This window comes from Cynoglossus semilaevis, chromosome 16 (assembly GCF_000523025.1).
Source record: "Cynoglossus semilaevis isolate Cse_v1.0 chromosome 16, Cse_v1.0, whole genome shotgun sequence".
NCBI classification, from domain to species: Eukaryota; Metazoa; Chordata; class Actinopteri; order Pleuronectiformes; family Cynoglossidae; genus Cynoglossus; species Cynoglossus semilaevis.
Window position 1 is genome coordinate 11,748,565 of NC_024322.1, and position 26,210 is coordinate 11,774,774.

General features: G+C 40.2%; 1 protein-coding gene across 2 annotated transcripts in view; it reads right to left on the bottom strand.

Annotated features, from left to right (window-relative positions):
• Positions 1-2,201: 2,201 nt before the first annotated feature.
• scn1laa (sodium channel, voltage-gated, type I-like, alpha) overlaps positions 2,202-26,210 on the bottom strand; it is a 28,332-nt gene continuing 4,323 nt past the window's right edge. The window contains exons 3-29 of one of the 2 annotated variants that reach the window (XM_025063549.1): positions 25,419-25,968; positions 19,917-20,233; positions 19,336-19,454; positions 18,722-18,811; positions 18,500-18,628; positions 18,005-18,096; positions 17,490-17,708; positions 17,324-17,387; positions 16,966-17,107; positions 15,716-15,922; positions 15,316-15,585; positions 14,384-14,749; positions 13,791-13,920; positions 13,469-13,707; positions 13,206-13,367; positions 12,741-13,097; positions 12,057-12,533; positions 10,466-10,598; positions 10,221-10,375; positions 9,638-9,811; positions 9,423-9,545; positions 7,833-8,102; positions 7,684-7,740; positions 7,354-7,491; positions 7,132-7,236; positions 6,750-7,020; positions 2,202-6,661 (exon numbers count right to left, since the gene is read on the bottom strand). In XM_025063549.1, the coding sequence (XP_024919317.1) occupies positions 5,469-6,661; positions 6,750-7,020; positions 7,132-7,236; positions 7,354-7,491; positions 7,684-7,740; positions 7,833-8,102; positions 9,423-9,545; positions 9,638-9,811; positions 10,221-10,375; positions 10,466-10,598; positions 12,057-12,533; positions 12,741-13,097; positions 13,206-13,367; positions 13,469-13,707; positions 13,791-13,920; positions 14,384-14,749; positions 15,316-15,585; positions 15,716-15,922; positions 16,966-17,107; positions 17,324-17,387; positions 17,490-17,708; positions 18,005-18,096; positions 18,500-18,628; positions 18,722-18,811; positions 19,336-19,454; positions 19,917-20,180 (5,946 nt within the window). In that variant the 5' untranslated portion in view covers positions 20,181-20,233; positions 25,419-25,968 and the 3' untranslated portion in view covers positions 2,202-5,468. The remainder of the gene's footprint in view (positions 6,662-6,749; positions 7,021-7,131; positions 7,237-7,353; positions 7,492-7,683; positions 7,741-7,832; positions 8,103-9,422; positions 9,546-9,637; positions 9,812-10,220; positions 10,376-10,465; positions 10,599-12,056; positions 12,534-12,740; positions 13,098-13,205; positions 13,368-13,468; positions 13,708-13,790; positions 13,921-14,383; positions 14,750-15,315; positions 15,586-15,715; positions 15,923-16,965; positions 17,108-17,323; positions 17,388-17,489; positions 17,709-18,004; positions 18,097-18,499; positions 18,629-18,721; positions 18,812-19,335; positions 19,455-19,916; positions 20,234-25,418; positions 25,969-26,210) is intronic. The other variant, XM_025063548.1, reaches the window with a different exon arrangement.

Sequence of the window (26,210 nt, forward strand, 5' to 3'; positions counted from 1 at the left end):
GTTAAAGTGGCTTTAACCCACTTTGAATATATGTAAATCATTTGGAGGAGCTCGGTGGCTACGGTAGTTACAATAACAAATGTGGAATCCATGTGGTCAAGAGGCTTAGTGTGGGGATGTAAACCAACAGAAACAAACAAAATAAAACATGCAAATCATCTCTTGGCCAAACAGCGTCGCAAAGCTCATCATATGCAGGGGAAACATTTCATACCCACCCAGCGGTGAGCAGTGCAGTGCTGTGTTATGCAACACAACACATTGACTGTTTTGTTTGAACTCCTGATCTCTCCGGTGCAAAGTCCATGGCAGGAGCAGCTGGGATCCAGTGTGGTTGCAGCTGTTGCAGGAAAGACCTTTCCATGCCTTGTCAGATACTATTTAGCACCGACAGTGGCACATAATCATTACAGTGTGCAGCACACATCAATGGGAGAGTAAATCAGGTTGGTATCGAGCCCCAAGTGTGTGTGTGTGGAGCTATGGTAAACGTTGGGTGCTTTTAGCTCACAGTTTATTTAAAACATGCACAATTCATAATATCAACTATTTTACCTTTATTAATTTATCAATCCAAATGATATACCGTGTCAATAATGCTAATATATGGTATACTGCATGGAGGATGGTCATGGTGTGGTACTTAGCAAAGAGCAATAAATACTGCATGTGTTGTTGCACTTACAAAGAATGCATCTAAAAACCTATTAGGGGAAATATGGTGGAATATCTACCCCATGGGATACACTGCTATAGCATTCTAATGGCTGTATCCATTGTGGTTTGTACAAGCCATTATTGATCAAAGAACCATGCCCAATAATACCAGCAGCTCATTTGCCAACTGACTCTCTATTCTGTTTTCCACATGCAACAGGATTAAATACTAATGTTAATTATTTTATTTTTTACAAATTTCCTCAAATTTAAATTGTGTGTGCCACTGTCAGTGACTGAAAAGTGTTTGTGTGTCTGAGTGAAATTTAGTAGCTGAGAATAAAGAGTGAGAAGACGTGTTTCCATGTGCCTGAGTGTTTGTCTATTAGCACATGGAGAAGGTGGGTGGAGGGAACTCACCACTATCTAATCTAATGGGATTTTCTTCCCATCTATCTTCAGAAAATAAAATTACAGAACTGTTACGGGCAGCATTCTCAGATTTCTTTCTGAATTGTTGCTTCTTTTATTTATTTTTTTCCCACCAAGCTCCTACGTGCACACCGATGGCGAGATTTTGGTCTAGGTAGACTTCCGTTCTCATTTGCAGTACACTGAAAAGTCCACAAGTATGTTATCGCTCACTTTGTCTGGGGCTTGCAGACAAAAGTAAACCACATACAAAAATCGATCCACTCCATTGCTGAAAAAAGACAGTATGATTGATTTAAAAAAACAAACAACCCTGCAGATGGCAGTAAAGCAACCTAGAGTATACCAGGTGCTGGTAAAAATCTAAGTATCTTCATGTTAGACAGAATTGACTACTGTGAGTGTAACATCAGAACTCACATACTCACATACTATGTCACTTACCTACACTAACAGCGGTAACATCATAATCTAGGACATCTGTCAATCTAAGGCCAAGTTATTTTGTGTGGCCCACGGGAGCTAATAAATTCCCTTTTTACTACAAAGAATGTACAATAACTTGAATAAATAATAATGAGTTGCAGAAATGTAACATAAACAAAGCCGTCTAATTGGTGTATAGCGCCGTGTGACCACGTATTCGTTCGCTTTGAATTTTAACACTATAAGCAACACCGTTCGCTTTGAATTTTAACACTATAAGTCAGAATGATGCAACAAGACATTTTTATCAAATTTATTAGAGATGACGACGTAACCACTAAAGTACACGATGGAAGTCACGTGGAAGAGCACGTGGTCTAAAACCTCAGCTGTTTATTACCTAGGTGTGTGGGCTGCTTTATGTAACATGACTTTTCCAAAGCATATCACATGATGGATGTGTTGTCTTATATTAGCAGATGCCATAGTGAGAATTAGCAAGACTTTCAATTGACACTTTATATCAATATTAGCAGATGCCATAGTGAGAATTAGCGAGAATTTCAATTGACATTTTATATCAATTTCCAGCATCATATCCATGAAATGACTGCACTTTCAGGAGCATGCCTGTTGCCATTTATCTGGAAAACTCACAAGTGCTGACAGACTCCTGTCGGGGAAATAACGGTAGGAATGACAGTGTGAGAGTGGGTGTGGCACAAGTTGATATTCACATCATCATTGTGAGGCAGAATGGCCAAAAATGATCAGCACTTTGTCTTCCGGATTCTGTTTACTACGCAGTCACAATAGGTAAAAGCAATGCTGGACTGTAATGAATATTTGGGCTGTTAATAATTAATAAAAAATGTTCCACCCACTTAAGATGCTAATAGTTTCCGGCAGAAGCCACAAAGCACAGTCAGAAGCCAGACACCAGATTCCTTTGCAAATGTTGGATTAAAAAAAAATAAAAAAAGTCAGTGTTTTGCTCTGGCCAGGAAGGAAACTGCAGTGCAGTGAAGTGAAGTGTTTTGTCACGTCACTCAAGATTATTTGCTTAAAGTCATGTATTCATAAGTGCTTTCAATATCCCAGGAGATTCAGGAGATCAATACAAGTCAGGCCATTAACAGTTTGAGTGCTCATTACATTTTGCACATGAAATGGACACTGATAGCTTCAACATTTTACAGGTTCTGAAATGACACTAATGCTGATTGTGGTTTGTAGCTATCAGCACTGGAACCAGACATAGAGATCATATCAATAAATGCTGTCACTTAATGCCTCCTAATTATCGGTGGGGTGAGTTCTTTAAGTCGTTTACATTTTATAAAATAATATATGACAACATTTTGAGCAAAAAAAAAAAAGATGAAATATTTGGAATTTCTCATGGCGTCACTCAAACAGCAATTCAGTAATGAAATGTAGATCAGGGTCAGAATTTGGGGGCTGGCCATTCAAATAAAATGAAATAAAAAAAAGGTGTGAAAATGTATTAGTTAAGTCTCAGTACACTCACTACACCCACTGGTGTAGAGTCTAAAAAACTAGAGAAAACATGTTGAAATTTGCATTTTGACCTATGCCTTTGTTGAGTGTCAACTATATATTTAGATATATATTAAACATCCATTTCAAAAGCACTGGAGCAATATTTAAAACACATACCGCAATATAAATGAATACATCAGTACTTAACGCACACTTGCTGTAAATGTAATCTTTATTTTTTTTTGGCTTTCCATTGAACTGGGTTACAGCGGTGCTGTGCATGCAGTTGGTTTATACACTACAAGCATTTCTGTATGTGAGTGACAGCAGATGACAAGGTCTATGAAAAACATTCTTTCAATATGCAAAGTACGGCGTTAGTACTGAAAGTTTTATCTCCATGCAAAATATACTGACATGTATGGAACTATACAGTGTAAGACCTGAAAGAACAGATGTAGAGGTGACACAGTTTCAGGGGGGAAGAAGACAGAATCCAACACACCCAGACGCCCTCACAAAATGTAAACAGAATCCAGGAAACAGCCCGGGGCATTTGATGTGGGACGTCGTCTCTTTGAGATAATCATCCAGGAGTTTCTGTGCCGTTTTTCCTTCATCGTAGATATTCATAATGATAGATCAGACTCGGAGGGAAACTGTATAGAAACAATTTACAAAAACTAAATAAGGGTAGACAAAACAAAATTGGGTAGAATAACTAGTACATGTAACATTTTGCCTTTAACTTGCTGTACTGCTAATGCTACATATTTAGCAGATCTCTGTCAGGATGAACAGAGCAGATCCCAGAACAGCTGTTATGTTCCCAATTTAATTATCACAGCACTGCCATAAAATAAAATAAAAAAAAAAGAAAAATCCATTTTGCCCTAGTGGACACCTGTGTTGCAATGATGCAAATTTGAAAATATTTCAGATAACTGTAAGTGAGGTTCAGATAAGTGAGGTAATATATATTAAGATTAACAACAGTGTGCCAACAACAAAATGGTTTAAACAGGTTTAAACCTGTGTCTGTGCTCTAGTACCAGAACGACTGTCATTGCTAATAAGGTCATTTTCACCTCTTTACCAAAGATGGACCCCTGAACCATAGATTCGTTTTGCCTTCGTTTTTTCCAAACTTATAGTCATTTCACTTACACTACCTCTCACTTTAGTAATATGTGACCTAACACTGGACAACTGTGGACCAGTTCCACTAGGTTCAGGTACAGTCCTGTTCTGGGACAGACCATATATATTCTATATATGCTATATTTAGACAACCTGGTGTCGTTTTACCCTGACATGTTCCAATGATGAGTTCTCAGCAAGGAAACCAATTCAACAAAGAAAAGACAAAAGGTAACAGAGGTAGGAAATCAGTGCCCTCCATTAGAGGGAGATATCAGATCAATGATTGGACGATCAAACCATTCATAAACTTGACCGAAGTACTGTGACAGAAAATACATTTGGAAACCAAAACAAAACATACTTGAGGCTATAGAACTAGAAAGAGACCAAGCAAAAGTGAGGAAGAGGGGAGCTCACCGTTGAAAAATGTCAAGATAAAACTTTGTCGTCGTCTAAATATAAAAAACCTGAAGAATATATTGGACTGACTTTGTTTCCTGAAGAGCGTTCCACCTCTCATCCAAGAGGCTTCTTCGGTTCTAATGTATCTGGCGTTTCCAAAGCATCGATGTCAGACCAAACTAATCCAGAATGGATTAGTTGGACTTTATGAAGACCTTACAGACGTAAACCAAAGTGCATTTTGTGTAAAAATCGGACACGTCCCGCAGCTCACATCACTGAGTCTGAGGAAAGCAAAACACCGACATGCATAATCAGAGAGAAACATTCATGCAAATCTGCATTAATATTTAAAAACTCTCACACTGTTGCCTGGGTTTGTGAAGCAGAACATTCATGTCTCGTGAGTTGTCAGTGACCACAGTCAGTCAGCTCTGACGCGGTGGTTTTTCAGACCATCCCTTGGAAGTGAAGGTGGTTCGGAGAGTTTAAAAAATGTGTATCAAAAAGTCACTTAAAATAAGCTACAAGTCTAAAGTAATAACATCGACATCTGTTATTTAGGAAACACAACAGTGCGTGATATGACAATGATTCAAGACACTGGGTAGCAGAACTAGCTGCAGTACAAGTCAAAGCAAAAACTAACTCTGTCTTTTGGAACACTCTGAGAATTGTTGCCCATCACAACAAACAGTCGTTTGAACGCTGCAGTCTTGGTCCCACTGCGCCGTGAATGAGCAACCTCTCAGTGTAGGCACCGTTACCTTTAAGTTAGCACAGTCAGACTGGTGTTAATATCCATCCTGAGGTCGAGTGTTCAAAGGATTGCCTGGTCACTTTTCAAACCGTGTAAACATTTTGTCATTAGTTACAATTCCTCTCTTCCATCTCCAAGACGTGTTTTATTCCTCTTGGTCTTGAACGTCTTTTTCCACGACCTCCTTTTCACTCTTGTCTTGTTCATATTTGTTTTGTCCGTCGGTGGTCGTACTGTCACCTGATAGCTGAGAGGCAGTTGAAGCTGCCAGCTCAGCTTTACCCACGTTTGGATTTTTCTGGAGCGTATCTGCGATGACAGCCTCCTTGTTGATGACTGTCTCATCCTTCTGAATGTCATCGGCGGTTGTGTCCGTGGGTTTACCGACGACGGTGTTCTTTAAATACTCCCTGAATGCTCTCTGGATGACGACTGCCGACGTGTCCTCCTGTTTCCGACGAAGAGTAGTGGTGATTGGCTCGTAGGAAACTTTGGAAGGATTGGAGGCCATGAAGCGTTCCTCCATCTGTGCCCTTAGGATGTCCATCTCGCCACCCTCACCGAGAACACGTTTTGTGAAAGCAAAAAGAATATCCAGGCAGTGAATGCGCTCGCCGTTCACCATGGGTAAGTCCATGGAGATCAGTTCCAGTTTGTTAGGCTTGGCTATGCGTAACGGCGGGTTCAAGGCATCTGCGAAATCTGGCAGCTTATTGTACTCCATGAACTGCGTTGCATGAGGATCAAACTTTTCCCACACTTCATAAAACATCTCAAAATCATCCTCACTCAGTGGGTCGGCACTCTCCTCCGTAGCCACACCAAAGTTCTCCAGGATGACTGCGATGTACATGTTCACCACGATCAGGAAACAGATGATGATGTAGCTGACGAAGAAAGCAATTCCCACATGAGGGTTTCCACAGTCGCCCACAACAGAACTGCCAGGGTTCTCTTTTTTAGCGTTGCAGTCATCGTCCGGTCTGTTGAGAATGGGGGACAGCAGACCGTCCCACCCTGCCGAGGTGGTGATCTGGAACAGGCAGATCATACTGTTGCCGAAAGTCTCAAAGTTAAAAAGGTCGTCGATTCCTGCCTCCCTTTTGACGTATGCAAAGTTTGACATGCCAAAGATGGCATAAATGAACATCACCAAGAAGAGCAGCAAACCAATGTTGAACAAGGCCGGAAGTGACATCATCAGGGCAAACAAAAGCGTACGAATCCCCTTTGCGCTTTTTATGAGGCGGAGGACTCGTCCGATCCGAGCCAGTCGGATGACTCTGAACAAGGTTGGTGAGACAAAATACTTCTCTATGACATCAGAGAGAATAATACCTGTGGAAATAAAGAAATCAGGTATATAAAATATATCAAATATATATGCACCCAGAAATGTGATTGATAAGGTGTAGTGAAACCGTACCGATAATGGAGAGGATGACCACGATGAAATCAAATATATTCCAACCGTTGGTGAAAAAGTAATGGCGAAGGGAAATCATCTTCAGCAAACACTCGCCAGTGAAAATGCCAATAAATACCACATTAATGTAGTAGAGAATGTTCTCCTTTTCATGTGACTCTTCATCCGTTTCCACCATCATGGCGACCATGTTGAGCGAAATAAGAACCATTATTATGATGTCAAAGCTCTGTTTCGTGGTGAAGTCGAAGATGAAACCTTGAATCCTGTTCTGGAATAGACATGGCAAACAAGCGCAGCATTATTATTATTATTATTATTACCTTTTTTTTCTGCTTATCCAGTAATTCTACCGTCAATCTACTTATTGAAAATAACATACTGATGGTCTAGGAATTGGCTTCTGTGGTTTCTTTGAGCCAAGCTTTTTCATAGCATTGTAGTATTTCTTCTGTTCCTCCGTCATGAAGATATCCTGACCTCCAAAGTAAAGGGAGCACACACACACACACACACACAGTGTGTTAAATCACAGCAAACTGACGAAAAAAGTTACAGCAGTGATATCAGAGGTGGGGTCTCCCAACGCGGGTGAGATACTTATCTTCTTCTTCTGCTGATTGAAGTTGTCGATGATGACGCCAATGAAGAGGTTTAATGTGAAGAAGGCTCCAAATATAATGAAGATCACAAAGTAAATGTACATGTAGATGTTGTTCTCGTACTCAGGTTGCTCATCTTTCTAGAGTGATGAAAGAAAATGGAGATATCAACACTCACATATAGATTTTTAAATTTGAAAGAGACCGAATATAATAAAATCTCTAGCCACATTTTCTCGTACTATTTTGTCATTTTAGTGTGTAAAATAAAATAACAAACTACTGCTTTTGACACAGTGACAAAGTGAGTGAAGAGAGGGAAATGCAAATACCTCGGGTGCTGCGTCTACAGCAGCATACATTATATCCGTCCAGCCCTTGAATGTAGCCTGTGTACAGATGAACATAAAGACATTGCCTCTTAAAGAATAAAAAAAGGGTTAAATTATTACTGGGAGTAAAAACTAAAAAAAAAACCTACCACTTGTAAAAGTGCGACATAACCAAACCCCACATTGTCAAAGTTGATTTTGACACTCCTCCAGCGAGAGTTGTCTTTGCCCAAACACATAGTCTTGTTTTTCACCTCTGACGGAGAGTAGCGTTCACCTGTGGTGCGATTGACACAATAGCTGTATTTTCCCGCAAATAAGTTGACGCCCATGATGCTGAAGATGAGCCAAAATATGAGACACACAAGCAGCACATTGAAGATGGAAGGAATGGCTCCCAGCAGGGCATTGACAACAACCTGTAGACCAAGAAGAAGGCCAAGGTGAAGAACAAGAACGAAAAAAGAAGTACAACAGCATTTGGAATTTGGAAATTTATTTCAGTTCATAATGAATGATCACGATTAATTATGATTAATTGACAACTCTCCCGTGATTTATCAGATTGAACCTTTGAATTATTTGTCAGCCCTAAAAAAATATACATTTAAATATGTCTCATTATTAAATGAACACTATATTTATTAATTTAAACATAAATTTAAAAAACATCTAAGAAATGAGGCTTAGATGACCGGCCTCTACGTCCATCGTCATAGGCTATGAGACCACGGTGTAAGTGCAACCGTTTACGTTCTAAAGGAGAACAAATTAGTAGACAGTGACGTGTGAATTGTGACCAAAAACGTGCTGATAATGCACATTTTTGACTGGTCGTTCAAATGTCAGACAAGTCCAACCATCATCGCTACAGTCAACATTGACCTCTGCAGGAGAATACCCACTTGTCCGTAATTACCCACAGTAAGAGACCATCCCCTAATAACCTCATCTGCCCCAACCAAAGCGGTACTGCAGCAGTGTGCGAGGTTCCCCCGGTTTAAAATATACCAGAGATAAACGAGACACAACGAGTCTTTCTGTGAAGAAATCCTGAATGTATTTGTGTGTTCAAACGACATTGTGCCAATAAAGGCATTATGGGAAATGCTGCTTCACTCTCTTGCTGATTGTTAGAGGAGTGGAGAGAAACTACTCTAATATCTGTTTGCTAAAAAAAAAAGCATGGAGCCAGGAGAGGGATAGACAGAGAAGCACAAGGTCTGGAAATGTCTGCGTCTGTAGAATGAACAGCTCCTGCCTGCAGGCAGTAAATGTCAGCAATTATAAAATGATATCAAAGTGTAAATATGTGTTAAAAATATTATTATTATGAAATAAAAATGCTTCATCTCTATGGTGAAGTAATTTAGAGTAGTGACCCACAACATTTTTGTCCCATGGACTGATTGGCCGGGACCCTCTAGTACCACCAACCATAAATGTTGACGTACTATATTTATTTTAAAAAATTGCCAGATTATCTTAAGGAAACCGAAATGTCTGGATTGTTTTTAAATGAAGTAAACAATTCATTATTTCACTGCGACCTGGTACCAAATGACCCACAGATCGGTGTTGTTCCACAGACAGGGGTTTGGGGACGGGCTGATTTACCGGGTCAAACATTGGTCATTACAAAAGAGGAACACCAAACTCAATGGAATAAGCAAATCATTTTGGGGTATTAATGTGAAAATGCCCTGAAATGATGCAGTCAGAATATCGTTGACACTTACCCTCATGCCCTCGAATCGAGACAGCGCCCTCAGGGGCCTTAAAGCCCTTAGTGTTCTCAGAGACTTAATGGCACCAAGATCAGAAAGTCCAATGGCATTGGCTACCAGACTGACCAGAGACACCTGGAACACATGGACAGATGTCAGAGGTGGAACAGACAGATCACATTCAGTCAAACGGTAAAATACATTTTCACTTTCTACGGGAAACCTACGTCTACGATAAGGAAGTCCAGCCAGCACCAGGCATTTGTGAAGTATTTGGCAAAACCGTACGCCACCCACTTCAGCAACATCTCAAGGATGAAGACGTAGGTGAAAATCTTGTCCGCAAATTCCAACATGGTTTTGATCGTCTTCTTCTTCTCAATGTAGACATCTTCAAATGCCTGGAATAGATCCAGAAAAAAAAAGTTATCGGTGTCGTAATGATTCATTCATTCATTCACTGTCACACTGAACACTTTTCCTTCACGTTATGGGCAAATGAAGACAAATTACCCATCAGCAAATTTGTTTTTCTACTGTCGGCTAATATATAAAAAAAACAACTCATGAAACATTGTCAATCAAGTGGAGCTGTTATAAAAATGAGTGTAAACACATTTTCTATAATGATGCCTTATACCAGAGGTGACAAACATACGGCCTGTGGCCCAAAACTGGCCCACTTGGTGTTTCAATCTGGCCCACGATGTTAATAATACTGCAGTTCATGGGTGTGTACCGCTCGGTACTCCTGTATATGTTGTAACACTCATTGTGTAGTATTAGCTGAGTCACCAGACTCAGACTCACCAGAGCTCCACTGCTGAGCAGAATCATGAAGATGATGAAGCTCTCAAACCAGGTGTGCTCCACTATCCGGAAACAGGTCCTCCTCAGGGTCCACCACACCTTCCACCAGCCCACCTCCACATTCACTTGACAACACCTGAACTTTTTCACACAGCCTGTGGTGGGTACAGGTGGAAGACTCCGTTACATGTACAGTAGGAGATAGAACTGGTTAAATACTGAAGACGAGCTTTTACAGCATTTACAGTCAGGGAAGCAGCCGTCAGGATCCATGGATTCTTCAAATTCAAAGTCAACAGAGTCTCCACCCTCGCCAGGTGGCAGACCATCCACCGTGCTGCCCTCAGAGGAGCTGAACTCACCATCTTCATCACAATTCTGAAGAAAAGAGGAAAGTAACATTTAGTACATTTGTAAAAAAACATACAACCAGTAGATGTTTTTTTACCACATACTGCACGATGGGGGAGAAACAAAGGTATTGGTTTGATATCGGTATCAGCAGATACTCAAAGTTGCAGTATCGTTATTGGACGTGTTTTGAACATCCCTAATTTAAAGCATATCATGTGTTTTCAGCATAAACATTAAAGCCTTACAGCAGGGTGGACAGAATGAGGTCAACTCGTTGGTGGTGCACAGAAAACACACTTTTAATTACGCTGGTTATCTCCATTTTAATGACATGAAATATTTCCCTTCCATTTTTTATGTAACGCCCTCATTGTAACAAGGTAAAAAAAAATTGGATTGTGAAAGAAAACATATATCCTAAAATATAAATGAATATCAAGCTATGGCTACAAGGCTAATGTTTCCTCCCTTGGTTGGCTGTTGTATGGCTCTCTGCTGGGTGTGTCTCCTAAGAGCTGGTGAATGCAGAAGCACTGGGCCGTCCTGGGACCAGCTAATGCAGTGCAGAGAATGATGTAAGCATGTTACTGGGATATACTGTGAGCGCTGAAGTCACTGTGTTCATGTGAGCATATTTTCCCATCGTTTCATGAGAATAAGAGATCCTTGTTCCAGTTATCAACAGAAAGATAACTAGTAGGATTAAACCTAAAATTGCCTGTAAATATCTTGTTTTAGCATTAACATTTTAGAAAACAAATTCACCTGAGCCGTGAGTAGGATTAAACCTAAAATTGCCTGTAGATATCTTGTTTTAGGATTAACATTTTAGAAAACAAATTCACCATTTATCTTCAAATGCTGTAACTAGGGAATTAATTAATTAATGTAACAAATATTTTATTGGACATTAACACATTGAGTGTTAGTGTCATAGTATTAACTTATTAAAACTATTTTTTTTTTCACAGAGTGAAATTTCAATGTTTTCAAACATTTTCAATTAATCGCTATTAAAAAAGTTCTACGCTGCCCAGAACTCATTCTTAAATAAAACATTAAACATATAACACATAAAACGCTATTGGACAACAACACTTTTATGTTGTAGAGTGTTGTTGCCCCTCCTCCCTTCCTGCCCCCGCGCTTGTCTCAGATACAAAGTGAACAGTTGTGTGGAGGAAGGCTCAGCTCACCAGCACTCAGACTTAAATGGTACATAATGCAATCTGCAAGCTGGTGTTTTTCCTTTTTTATGGCCTCTCCTCATTAAGGCGTCATGCAATACGGGGTCTTTAAAGACAACGTCACGCAGCGTGCATGCCTTTTTGCCATGGCTGAGTGTTTCACAGTATTGACGGTTGAATCACTAACGTCCTACATCCTCCATAGTGGACATTACTGTGCTTGATGACAGCTTTTATTATTAACTACAATAAAGGCCAACGGGTCGTTCGGACCAATACTAACACGTGTCCTCACCAAATGGCATCCAGCGGGATCAGACGAAGCACTGCTGAAGTCTTCCGTGTTGAGGTTTTCAAAGTCGGACTCTCCGGCAGCGATGGGAACGGTGACGGTGAGACTGGGGTTGTTAATGAAGGACATTATAGAGTCGTCGCTCTTGCTGTTTACAATATACTTGTCTCCACTTTTGTCCACTCCCGTCACCTCCCCGTTGCCGTTCCGGGAAAAGTCTTTGATGTTATGGTTGGTGACAACATTTGCTAATGGTTTGTGAAGATCCTCCAGTGATTTCTCGTCAGCAGCTCCTTTCTTCTGGTCCCTGAGGCAGATGCTGTTGCAGCTGCTTCGAAGCAGGGATTTGACAAATACGAAACCTCTGCGAATCCGTCCGATGGCGATCTGCAAGTTGTTCATGTCGCTGTCGTCCTCTGTCGCTGCCAGATTGTCGGCACTGAAGGAACTCAGCAGCAAGGCCAGGAAGAGGTTGAGCACCTGATGGACAGTTGAAATGACTGTGTCAAAATTTAGAAAATGATCCTTTTGAATAGAAAGTGCTGTAATATGACTGTGTCAAAATTTAGAAAATGATGTATGATGTATGACTGTAATAATCTATGCCATCATATTTATCCAACCTGTCTATCAGCAAAAATTACATTAATAGACTTGTGAATTAACAAAAAAGAGATGGAAATATACCACTAGGTTTCCAATGACCATGACCATCATGTAGACAATGATGCACATGGGCATCCCAGACACCTCCATACAGTCCCACATAGTCTCTATCCATTCTCCACAAAGCACTCGGAACACAATGAGGAATGAATGGAAGAAGTCACTCATGTGCCATCGAGGCAGGGTGCAGTCGGCGGAGATTTTACACACACAGTCCTTGTAGTTTTTCCCAAACAGTTGCATGCCCACCACAGCAAAGATGAAGACGATGATGGCCAGTACCAGTGTCAAGTTGCCCAAAGCTCCAACGGAATTACCAATTATTTTGATTAGTGTGTTGAGAGTGGGCCACGATCCACCCAATTTGAATACTCTTAGCTGTTAAAAAACAAACAAACAAACAAACAAACAAAAAAAACCAACAAGATTACACCCTTTGCACAAAACAAGCCCTAAGAGTTTTGTCAACGATAACCATGGACTCACTAATCGGAATGATCTCAGCACACTTATGCCCACGGAGAGCTCCACCAAGCTTAAACTGACAATGATTCCATCAAAAATACTCCACCCTTCCTGAAAGTAATAGTATGGATCCAGTGCGATGAGTTTGAGGACCATTTCAGCAGTGAATATTCCAGTGAAAACCTTATGGAAAGCAAAAATAAACAAGACACATTAATAATCAGAACATCAGAAAACAATATGAAAAAATATAGTATTTTATACACAGGGTAGAATCCACTCACGTAATTGCCGTAATTCAGCATTTGATAGAACCTATTAGTCATTGGATAATGCTCCATAGCCATAAACAATGTGTTGAGTACGATGCAGATGGTGATAGTGAGGTCTACAAATGGATCCATCACAATAAGTTTCACCAACTTCTTGATCTTCAGCCACAGAGGACAACATTCCCAGATGAGGAACTTGGTGGCAAAATTGTGCCAGCAGGGGGGGCATTTTTGCTGTGACTCCTCAAGTTCTGATGTAATAAAGAGAGCCGAGGTAAAAATTACAAAAGAAAAATCAGATCAAATGGTCAATGCCATAATACAAAATTCCTACCTTCAACTATACTGGTTATGACACTAGCCGTGCTAAGAGCTCTCTGCCTGACCGTCAGGCCATCAACGCCCATAAAGTCCTGGTTTGCTGCTCCGCTGGCAGGTCTGTACTCAGTGTCTGTTGTGTCAGCCTGGGAGTAGAGAAAAGTATTACAGCGCCACCTCTTTTAAAGCCAATGTTTATACCATTTTGTCATAATTTCACAGTAGAAATAAAAACCTAAGGAACATTTTTTATAGCACACTGAATAAAACAATACAAAATAATATTAATATAAAGTATGGCTGGTGTGATAATTCAATCAATTGGATTAGTGACAAATAAAAACAGGTGTGAAACACACATTCTGCAGCTGCTCAGATTCTCACAATAAGTTAAAATCATGATTAATCGTAATTAATCCACAGCTTCCCTTCCGTAAATAAGACTACAAAGTAAATGTAACTGTAAGTGTTAGGGATCAATTATGAATTCTTAATAATGGTTTGTAAAAACAAATGTATTGAAAAAACTGAGATTAAAAAACAGAAAAAAACAAGGTGTGAATACTCAAACAACTACAGGACCACCTGGACTGGACGATCTCTTCTCACAGTGTCTGTGACGGAGGCCGTATCCACCGTCACTTTAGGCAGTCGGAGCGCCACAGGCGACGTCGGGAGAGAATTCCCACCCACCAGAGACACCACCCCATTGCAGTCTACAGCACTGTGCTTGAGTCCACCAGCTTGAAACAGGAAATTAGACAAGAAGCTGCACTGGCTCATGCTGCTGCTTCGCCGAACAAACGTCCGTGGAAGAAATACAGAACCTCTGCGATTCAAGTGATCCTCGAAAATACTGTTCTCATCGTCAGCAAACTCATTCTCTGAGCCTACGTCCTGCGTTTGGCTTCGAAAACTGAAAATGCTGGTCCTGCTGTTCCGCCTGGGTGAGAATGGCAGTCCACTCAGAAAGGACTAGGAAAGAAGTATAGTCTTCAGTGGGTACAGGGTAAATGTTGGTTGCAGAGAAGAAAATGCGAGGGCTTCTCGAATCAACCATGAAGCAAATAAAACTAGTGATTGACGTGAAGCCATGAAGAAAAACGTGGTGATGATGGCGGTTATGGTAATGGATGATAAGCAATTAAAAGAAAATTGCACATACATGAGAAATGCTGGTGATGGCGTTACAACTGCAAAGAGTGACCGGGATGAAAAATGAAATTGTGATTAATGAAAAGAAATCTACAGGTGAAGTTCAAAAAATAAAAAAAGAACCTCTGGAAGATGTTTGCCATTGGCAAGACAACAGGAAGCTGATGAGATCAGTGAAGAAGATAATGAAGACGATGCTGACAACGAAGAAGGCAATGGTGATACCAAGGATGATAAGTCAAATTTAAACAAAACTGTATGACGCTCCATGACAATAACAGCACATATCAGCTGGCCACGAATGGATAATGTTTAAAAGGCAACAGAAATCATATTGAACGTTTACGTTCATGACATTTTTCAGAGACACAGTGATGGTGTCGAACCTGATGTGCAGACGAACATTCCATGTCGTAGTTGAGCAGGTTGGCATCCATAGAGAAGCGGCAGCGACCCTTCTTCATGCTGTCCTGAGAGTCAGACTTGGGGAGTTCTTCATCAGCTCCTTTGCCCTCCTCCTCCTTCCTTTTTTTCCGCCTGTTGCGCCGCTCTTTAGCACTTTTAGAGCTGAGCTTGGAGGTTTCAGAGGAGCTCTCAGTGCCACCAGCTTTCTCGCTGACTTCACCAGTGTCAGAAGCGGCGGCAGTTGCGATTGCCTGAAAGCAAAACATGGATAGATATTTATTTAGCTCATCAGAGCAGGTTGATGCTCTTTGAAACATACTGTCAAATATGTTTGAGTTTAATTTCAGCACAAATAACTTTTGTAAGGAACAGCTCATATACCTGGGCTTCCTCCTGCTGCCTCTTCATTTGCTCCAGCATGGCCTGATACTCCTCCTCCTTCTCCTTGGCCTCTATGATGGTGGCCTGACTCTGCTCCTCGTAGGCCATAGCTACCACGGCCAGGATGAGGTTGATCAGGTAGAAGGAACCGAGGAAAATCACCAGCACAAAGAACAACATGTAGGGCTTCCCGGCTGCACGTAAAGTCTGTAATAAGTTCAGAAATTAGAGCACTTTTCACACAAATACACACTTTCACCCATAGGCAAATAATCATATCATAATAATAATCAATTTTATTTTTTAAACAAAGGGGCAGGGAATTTACTGCACTATTATATTCACAATAAGTTTATTGTGAATTTATTTGAATTATTATTATTGTGAAAGTCTGTTGCTCATTGGCTCTGAATACACATGAATAGACAAAAAAACTAGGTATCACAGGAAGGGGTTGGCTCTGATTGGTTCACGCATCTAAACCAATGAGGGGCGGGCCTAATACTGCTGTAGTGCTCACGTGAACACGAGCAAAACAAATTCTGTCCATATTAATGCAGCACAAAGGTCAACACACACACACACACACACACACGCACACACACACACAGTGTTGAACGCACACACGCACACACACACACGCACACTGTGTTGAACATATTTGCTGCTGTGATCTGTGTTTGCTCTTCATCTTCATGGGTGTATTCAACAGTGTTTGCCTGGGTCATTACAGGACTTATCATTGTTCATTTCAGCCACGGGGCACCTGCCTACCGTCTTGAGGGCTGCTGAAAACAACTAGCTGCAATACTAATATAGTAATATGAGAATATTTTGTTCTTAACACAGCCTGTTGTTAACACAGGAAGTGCCAGTTTGTGTACATTTTGAAACCACAGCAGAATAACTACTGCCCTCTGAACCACAGGTGGAGTAAAATAATTCCAATAAGACCACGGTTTTCTTCTTTGTTTTCATGCCAATAAGTACAAGTTTATTAAAAAAAAGTCCTATTTAAAGAAATATAATTTGACAGAACATCAAGAACATGAAGTGTTTGTGCACTTTTTCACTTTCAGAATTCATCATGTGGGCCAGATTGAACACCCCAGCTAACCTGTTTTGGCCCGCGGGCCATATGTTTGAAACCCCTGCTGTGTATTGTAGTAACTGAAAGACACATTTTTAGATTTGTTATTGGGATAGGTTACGGTCGTCGTCCCTGTCACGTCAGCCCTTCCTCAGCTTACCTGTTGGTAAAGGTTTTCCCAATAGTCCTGTGTCATCAGTCTAAACAGTGAAAGGAAGGCCCAACCAAATGAGTCGAAACTGGTGTAGCCATAGTCTGGATTACTTCCTATCCTTCGGCATGTGAAACCCTCCGGACACTGCCTGCATCAAAGAAAAAGTCTGTGAAGTGCTGACGGAAATCAGACATATGCATGATCACATGGTCACAATGCAAGCTTTGATATAGATATAGATATAGACAGATATACATTCTTTGTTGATCTCAGACCGGGAAATAACAGTTTGAATTTTTTTTAGATAGAAAAACAACCTAAACGCAACATCTGTGGTCTGTCCTCAGTCGGGACGTTAACATACCCAGCTTCACTGCCATTGCCACACAGCAGTGGATCTCTCTTCCCTGGAAGGTAATAATAATTACCTGGTAATAAAAAAACACACAGTTATGTTTTAACAAGAGGATTGTTATCAATGTCACATGTCATTTTTGGTAGAAAATGTTGTGACCAACTCAAACACTCACTCTTGTTGAGGTAGAACGCTGTCAAATTCAAGGCATTCTCACCACCTGTCCCGTTCTCTGTGATGTTCGGAGGATTCCAGATACATTTTTGTTTCAAATGGCCCATAAACAGCTGTAGCCCTATAAGGGCAAAGACGCTGAGGCAGAAGACGGTGAGGATCATCACATCTGAGAGCTTCTTCACTGACTGGAACAACGCACCCACGATGGTCTTCAAACCTAGCAGGTGTAATAGGATTGAATTCATCATGGAGGTACCTATACTGTGGGATTGTTTTCAGTTGTTCTAATAGTAGGTACAACATGATATTTTGTCTTTCAACCTCACAATTTTGCAAACATGTCACGGGCCGGACTGAACGTTTTGGCAGGCCAGATTCGGTCCGTGGGCCACTAGTTGATTATTAGATATACTCAATTGCCTTCACCCCCCAGAGTGGACTGGTTTAGTCCCGGTAAAATTCACATTTTATGATGTCAGTGGAAAATATGAAGAACTAATTTCTCTGACTTACCAGGAATCACTGAAATGGCTTTGAAGGCTCTCAGCACTCTGAATGTTCTGAGAGCTGAAAAATTGCCGAGGTTTACAAACTCTGTGACGTACCTGCGAGGAATTTAAAATTGTAATGGAGTAAAGAATCAGGGTAAAATACATAGAGAATTACAGCATGTCACATTTAATGCCTGAAATTTCAGGTGGACACTAAAGTAACCTTCACCGCAACTTTGTTTTATTTAATTTTTTTAAATTATACTATTGATATTTTTATCTTTTCTCCTTTTAAAGAAAATTGATGCATTGTATACAGAAAGACATTTCACTTCACATTGTACTGCGTATTACTGCAGTCTGAGCCAATTGATTTTGGGAGTACTGTATTTACATAGCTGCTAATGCAATGGAGCTTGTTTGAATATTCCTATGTATTTCTCAAGCAAATATAAGTCTGATAGGAGAGTTGTCTCAAAAATATTACAACTGTAAATATGACATCACGGCGACTTACGCCATAACAATGACGCAGAAATCCAGCCAGTTCCAGGGATCTCTCAGAAACGTGAACTTCCCGATACAGAAACCTTGGGCTAAAACTTTGATGAGGAACTCGGAGGTATAGATGGCTGTGAACGTGTATCTGTTGGAACAAAGGTATGAATCAGATCAGAGCCACAGTTACTTCACCTATGACTGTAAACTTGGTCTGTTGTGCAATTGGTCAAAATCTTACTCCACATTCTTCGCCCAGTCTGGTGGTCTACTAAGGGTCATGAACACACAGTTGGTGATGATGGTGCACATGATCACCACGTTGAACAACTTGCAGGCTGTTATTAAGGATCCTTAATAGCTTCACTGTTTTTTTTATGTACACTTTCACAGCACAAGTCTAAAATTACTGGTCTACCACACACACAGGCCCCTCAGTTCAACAGGCCCCTCATAGTGAAACATGTCCTACAGCAGTTCAACGTAATGAACGGCACTCGTGGCCTCAGCAGCACAGCTTGCGGCATAAACAAAATGTGTTGCAATCTGTGTACTAGAATATATGGCCGACTGTGCAGTCGATGAACTGAAACTAAATACATGAACCTGAGGCACAGTAATACTGGTGATGCCTTTGCGGTCCTAGGAAAAAGGACTTGACCTTTACTTGACACACTATGTTCTAAAAAGGTTCACACTGTAATGTAGCAACTTCAATATTGTAAGTGAAAGGCTCTTGGCAAGAGTTAGCAACCTACTGCAAACATTCCGCTATTATTAATCCTTGAACTATACATTGTCTTCAGCCAAAACATAATGATTCCTTATTAGATGAACATCATGACAAAAGGATATGAATGCACCAAAATCATGATAGCCAATCTTCTTAGAGGGTTGAAAGGACTCAGGAGGTACAAGGCAGGAGCAGCATTGAAGCGGACGATGTTCTTCCCTCTGTTTAATACTATAAATGTCTAGAAGACACAGAGTATAATATCATATTTCAGCTACCGTGGGTTCCGATCTGATCGTTTGGTAGTTTGGTCAGTTCTGCAATTCGTGTTCTTAAGCAACTTCTATATTGAAAATATATTCCATATCATCCATGGCCACAAGAGGACACCATCTACACTTGTGACACAAATGTTGCTAAGAAAGGTGGATAATTTTCTTGCGTAAACCTGTGACTGATAAATGTAATATCATAAATTATGCTAAAATGCTAAAATATATATACTGTATCTAGAGTACTACTAATTGGCATAGTCTTTATATCAGTCTTCTGCTCATCATCCTCTATACAAAATGATGCTGAATGCAGAAAAATAATTGGTTAAAATTATAATACACAAAAACAAGGTCATTTCATGGGACAGCTTTGTGACTTGTGACGTCAAAAGTCCTTCAATTACGTGAATTCAATTTAGCCACCATACTTTCTGATTGCTGTAGTAGGGGTCCAGGTCCTCCAGCGGTGTTGACACCAAGCCTTTGGGGATGTCCCCGTACAGGAGAGGGAGGGATTTCCCTGCCTCCAGGTCACGGCTGGGCTTGGGCGCATTTTCATCGCTGCGCTTTTTCTTCTCGCCTTTGGGTTTCTTGGCATTCTCCTCAGCAATCCGTGCCTCGATAGCTTTGAGGGACTCGGGACTGAATCGGCGGAAGCTGTCTGGACCTGGCGGTACAAGCAGTTGTGCCATTTTTTCATCCTGCACCTTCAGAGTGAATGGCAAGCCTCCAACATGAGAAAGACCTGGGAGGTGGGGGGGTGGGGAGGGTACATGAATACCATTAGTCAAACAGTATGTTTTAAACCATACCATTGCCATTGGAGAAAATTAATGTCTTTTACGCCAGGTCACAACCTCTGGTCTGTACACTGATGGACTAAATATATTTTTATTATTAACTGGTAAGAGTCTATAGCAGTGATTGTCAATTGACGAACTGTCCAATCCGGTTTGTGACTGGATTCCGAAATAAATATCAGTCCAGAGAAGTACAGAAGGTGATATGGTTGAGAAACACAAAAAGACTCATTTTTGTCAACCATTCTAATCCAGAATTTTCAAAAAGTTAAATTAAAATGTAATAATAACCAGTGTTTGACTGTCTTCACTCCAAACAACAAAGTCCAATAAAGAAGTAGAAAAGGAGGGGAACAGTGTTGGAGGAGGTGCAAAGCAGGAAGAGAATGACTTCAGTTCTTGGTGGGAAATGATCATGTCAGGAAGTGGCCGGCTATAATGAGACAAAAGATAAATGTCACACATGGATTCCTGCCAGCTGTGGTAAAATTAGATCTAATTATCTGCTCTATTCAGGATCAAATTAAGATTTGATGCGACTATGATCAATTTCAGGTGGGATTCTCGCTCCTCTGCTCCACCCTTCAGAATGAAGAGTCAGTGTTTCTCTTCGACCCTGAGACAGTGTTCTTGGAAAGAAGGATCTTCTCTGCTAATAGGCCTGACTGGTATGATGTGTTAGCCAGAACTATGCAGTATTAAATATGAATGCACTACAGAGTGGAAGGCATGGCCGCCCCGGCTGCCAGTGGGCTCTTCTGCCTGAGTTGAACACAGGGTAATAGAATACTTCCACATGTTGGACTGTGATGCAAGAGATCAATCACAAACACACTGATCAATCAATGCGGGGGTTGCACATGCTTGTGATGTAATCGTGACAGCACAGAGATGTCCAGCTACTGGATGAAGTCTGAGAGGTTGAATCTAGAATCTGCGTTACAATGTGGACAAAGTAGGATATAATAATCGCTGTATTTTTTAAAAGGTTTACAAAGGTATATCCTACACAGCACAGCATATTTTAAGATTATCTAAAATAAAAATGTTAAAACATGTTTTACAGCACCACATGACATGACATGACAGCCCTGTACTGTAATTAGCCACTTGATAAATTACAACCAAGGCCTTTGAAGACTTTCTATGGACGACTATAATAGATCTTGTTATACATGGTTCAGATAAAACACTATTGTGAACAAAATAAAGATTTTTTTTTTATTGCACCTTAATTTTTGACGATAAACAGGATGCTGGCAGCACTGACACTAAAGATAGCGTTTAAATTTGAATTTAAAAAAATCTATAGAATAATAAATAAAATAATTAATATTTGATAAAAACCTGATTGATAGTGATTCGGTTTGTGACTGGATTCCGAAATAAATATCAATCCAGAGAAGTACAGAAGGTGATATGGTTGAGAAACACAAAAAGACTCATTTTTGTCAACCATTCTAATCCAGAATTTTCAAAAAGTTAAATTAAAATGTAATAATAACCAGTGTTTGACTGTCTTCACTCCAAACAACAAAGTCCAATAAAGAAGTAGAAAAGGAGGGGAACAGTGTTGGAGGAGGTGCAAAGCAGGAAGAGAATGACTTCAGTTCTTGGTGGGAAATGATCATGTCAGGAAGTGGCCGGCTATAATGAGACAAAAGATAAATGTCACACATGGATTCCTGCCAGCTGTGGTAAAATTAGATCTAATTATCTGCTCTATTCAGGATCAAATTAAGATTTGATGCGACTATGATCAATTTCAGGTGGGATTCTCGCTCCTCTGCTCCACCCTTCAGAATGAAGAGTCAGTGTTTCTCTTCAACCCTGAGACAGTGTTCTTGGAAAGAAGGATCTTCTCTGCTAATAGGCCTGACTGGTATGATGTGTTAGCCAGAACTATGCAGTATTAAATATGAATGCACTACAGAGTGGAAGGCATGGCCGCCCCGGCTGCCAGTGGGCTCTTCTGCCTGAGTTGAACACAGGGTAATAGAATACTTCCACATGTTGGACTGTGATGCAAGAGATCAATCACAAACACACTGATCAATCAATGCGGGGGTTGCACATGCTTGTGATGTAATCGTGACAGCACAGAGATGTCCAGCTACTGGATGAAGTCTGAGAGGTTGAATCTAGAATCTGCGTTACAATGTGGACAAAGTAGGATTGATCTCAAACTGAAGAATTTGATATAATTATTCTGCGTTACAATGTGGACAAAGTAGGATATAATAATCGCTGTATTTTTTAAAAGGTTTACAAAGGTATATCCTACACAGCACAGCATATTTTAAGATTATCTAAAATAAAAATGTTAAAACATGTTTTACAGCACCACATGACATGACATGACAGCCCTGTACTGTAATTAGCCACTTGATAAATTACAACCAAGGCCTTTGAAGACTTTCTATGGACGACTATAATAGATCTTGTTATACATGGTTCAGATAAAACACTATTGTGAACAAAATAAAGATTATTTTTTATTGCATCTTAATTTTTGACGATAAACAGGATGCTGGGAGCACTGACACTAAAGCTAGCGTTTAAATTTGAATTTAAAAAAATCTATAGAATAATAAATAAAATAATTAATATTTGATAAAAACCTGATTGATAGTGATTCATCAATTACAGAGCCTCCAATCACTTCGGAGAATTTCTTTAGTTGCGTACCAACGCTACAGTCAACACCGGACACGTGTTTGTCTCTGCGAGCCGTCTTTGAAGTCTTCTAATCACTGTGGTCACATGTTCTTTAATTGGGAGGCTATTCTATTGGCCTTATAACACTACATCCATTATGGAGCACATGTCGCTGCCTTTAGATGACTAACTTGATGTTTGGCACTTAAGAAAGATGACTTTCACATGACAGATACCACACTTTGGGCTATTGTTGCTACTTTGTCCTACATACCTTCAGGGAGACAAATATATCTATTGTGCCGTCCGACCCCCCAGGTATTAATAGTTACTAGTCTCACCAACAGAGTCCTATATAAACTAGGCAACTTTCTCTTTCAGTGTCAGTTTTTTTTTCTTCTTGAATGCATGTGGTAATGAAGCTAAAGCGTTGGCTAACGCCAAGGCCTTTCACATGAGACTTCCTCTGTTCGGTTTTTTATTTCGTCAGTTTTTATACCTTTCAAAGCAGCTTCATTTTTTTCATTGCCTAAGCTTCTCACTTCCTGGGGTGGGGTGGAGCGGGGGGATCCACCTACACATGTGCACCTGATGTTGTTACAACACCTGGACAGAGTGAGGACCGTTGACCAAAGTACTGAGTGAGTGATACAATTCAAAATCCTTCCGCAAAATCTGTGTAAATCTTTTTTTTTTTTTAAATTAAAACTAGAATCCCTAAAACACTACTTTGTACTTCAGAGACTGTACATAAATGGCTAACTAGTATTATTAGAACTTTAAACGACATGAAGTACACTGGCTACTGCGTTATGTCGTACATATCTTTTCTTTACACAATAGGAACGATTGAGATCTCTTTCATATTTCATTCACAATGAATGAACAGTATTTGGATAGAGTCACTCATTGTGTACTGTATCTATAAATTATTTACAGGAAAAGATATATTCCTGCTCAAGGGAAAAAAAATAACAATGAACAGAAACACTGGTATAAAAGAATTGAAAATAAAAAATATTAGCATATCTGAACATACCGTATATTTAATATTCACCTATTAGGATTTGTTTAAACTGATATTTGAAAGTGACCTTTGTGTAGAAAATACCTTAAAGTCAACTTTTGCAGTGGAATAAGGGAATCCCAGGTTCCTTCATTCAGCAGTTTTTTAGGTCTAAAATATTTAATCACTAACATCTGTTTTGATTGTGTCTTTTTGTACATTTCAACTTAGGTTGAATTCAACAGTGAAAGTACTTCTTTATATTCATATAATTGACGATGTAAAAATACGTGATGATATGGTAAGTAAGAAACAGGAAGTAGAACTGTGCCAATGTTGGCCCCCGGACCTTACTTTGGCCAACACTGCTGTCACTCTGTTGTTAACATACGCACAACTTTAAATAGCGAACCATCAGCTTCAAATAAGCCCACAGTCTGTATCACGACACAGTAGCGCATTAGAAGCTGACTCACCTTGGCCTCAGGCCACCTGTTGTAATAACAGGTCAAAGGTCAAAGTTTATTATTGTATATATATATATTTTTTCCCCTTCATATGGTTACAAATGTTAACCAACTCTGCCGACTGAGCGGCAAAAAGTACAATGTTTACAACACAATTACAGGCGTTTAGGGTCTGGGAGGACACCCTTCCATCTATTGTAAAATGCGCATTTCAACTCATTTGTCGGCAGAGTGATCACACCTCAGTTATCAGTCTCATCCTGAGGGACCAACACACTCACAGCTCCTAAGTGCTAGTACAACTAATGCTCGCTGCCTCTTACAGACCAGACTACAGAATCAGGACCGGACCTCGCTCTTTCAGGGCGTTGGCGAAATGCTGATGAAACAGTGTTTTCTTATGTGTGTGAGTGGGGGGTTGGGAGGGTGGGGGGGGTGCCAACTGCCAGGACAAACTGAGTGTGCAGTGTCTGGACTGTAAGCCAGCAGGAGATGAACCATAATTGACAGCAATCTAATCAGAATGTTGACAATTATGGAAGCAGGAAGTCATCCATGGAGTATGGGCTAATAATTACTGCCATAGCCATTAACTTCTGTCATTCATCGCTGCTCATAATTTGCACTGCAGCCTTTGCCAATGTGAAATACAAGAGATCGATTGGTTTTTAAAGTCCCTCAACAGAGATGATCCGACAGAGGCCATCATACAATATTTAACAGTATCATAAATTGGCAATGGGAAGGCCACGGCTTTGGGTGAAGTGATGGATTATTTCATGCACAGTACATGATGACATGTGATATCACATGGATTAACATATCACATGGATTAACAGAGACACATGATAAATAGACAGACAGACAGACAGATAGATAGATAGAAGTTAAAAACATAAAAACATAACATTTTAAGAACAAAGTGTATAAAAAAGAATAATATCATTATATATATAATGATTTAACTTTATAAATGAAAGTAAATCAGGTCAAACTCACCATTAATGTTTCATCCTGGACTGCTGAAGAAAAAAAATAGTTTTTGTTTTTTTAAATATTGTTATAAATTTAAAAAGTATACGTCCGCTTTTGGTGTTTGACGCTCGTCTCGGCACTGAACTGGTAATTTCCAAGGTTTCAACTGGAAAATCATAGGAAAGTGTGCGTGTAGGAGAGAGAGGGAGACGGAGCGAGCGAGCGAGAGAGAGAACAAGAGAGAGAGAGAGATACAGAGAGAGAGAGAGAGGAGCGCTCCATCCGCCCCTGTGTGGGGCAGAGCTCGTGAACTCTTGCGCGTCCTGACGTCCAGCGGCTCCGACGGTCCAGTGGATGGACATTGCTGTCCAAACGTGTCCACGTGTTTTCGGTCAACTCCTTCAAATATGGTGCCCCATCAAATCAAGCCCCATCATATTGAGCGCGCGTGCACGTGTGCCATCAGGTGCCGTTTAATGAAACTGAGTAATTGCATGATAATGACACGTGTGAAAGTTGGGTGGGTAACTTTGCCTGTGATCCGTGGGATCCGTTGCACCTGGGGCGCCACCTGCTGGGAATATACAGAAACAAAAATGTCAGTCCAGTCGTTTATTTATTTGATTGTCCGTCTTTGCTCATAGGACGATTTGAATTTTTAGATTTTTTCCTTCAATGTAAAAAATGATAAAAACATAACACAAACAGATCTCCAATAGGAAAATATATATGTATTTGATATTACTTTGTAGATAATATAATAAGGAATAAATCAATGTGTTTCACATTTATTAAATAAGAAGAGCATGAGAAAAT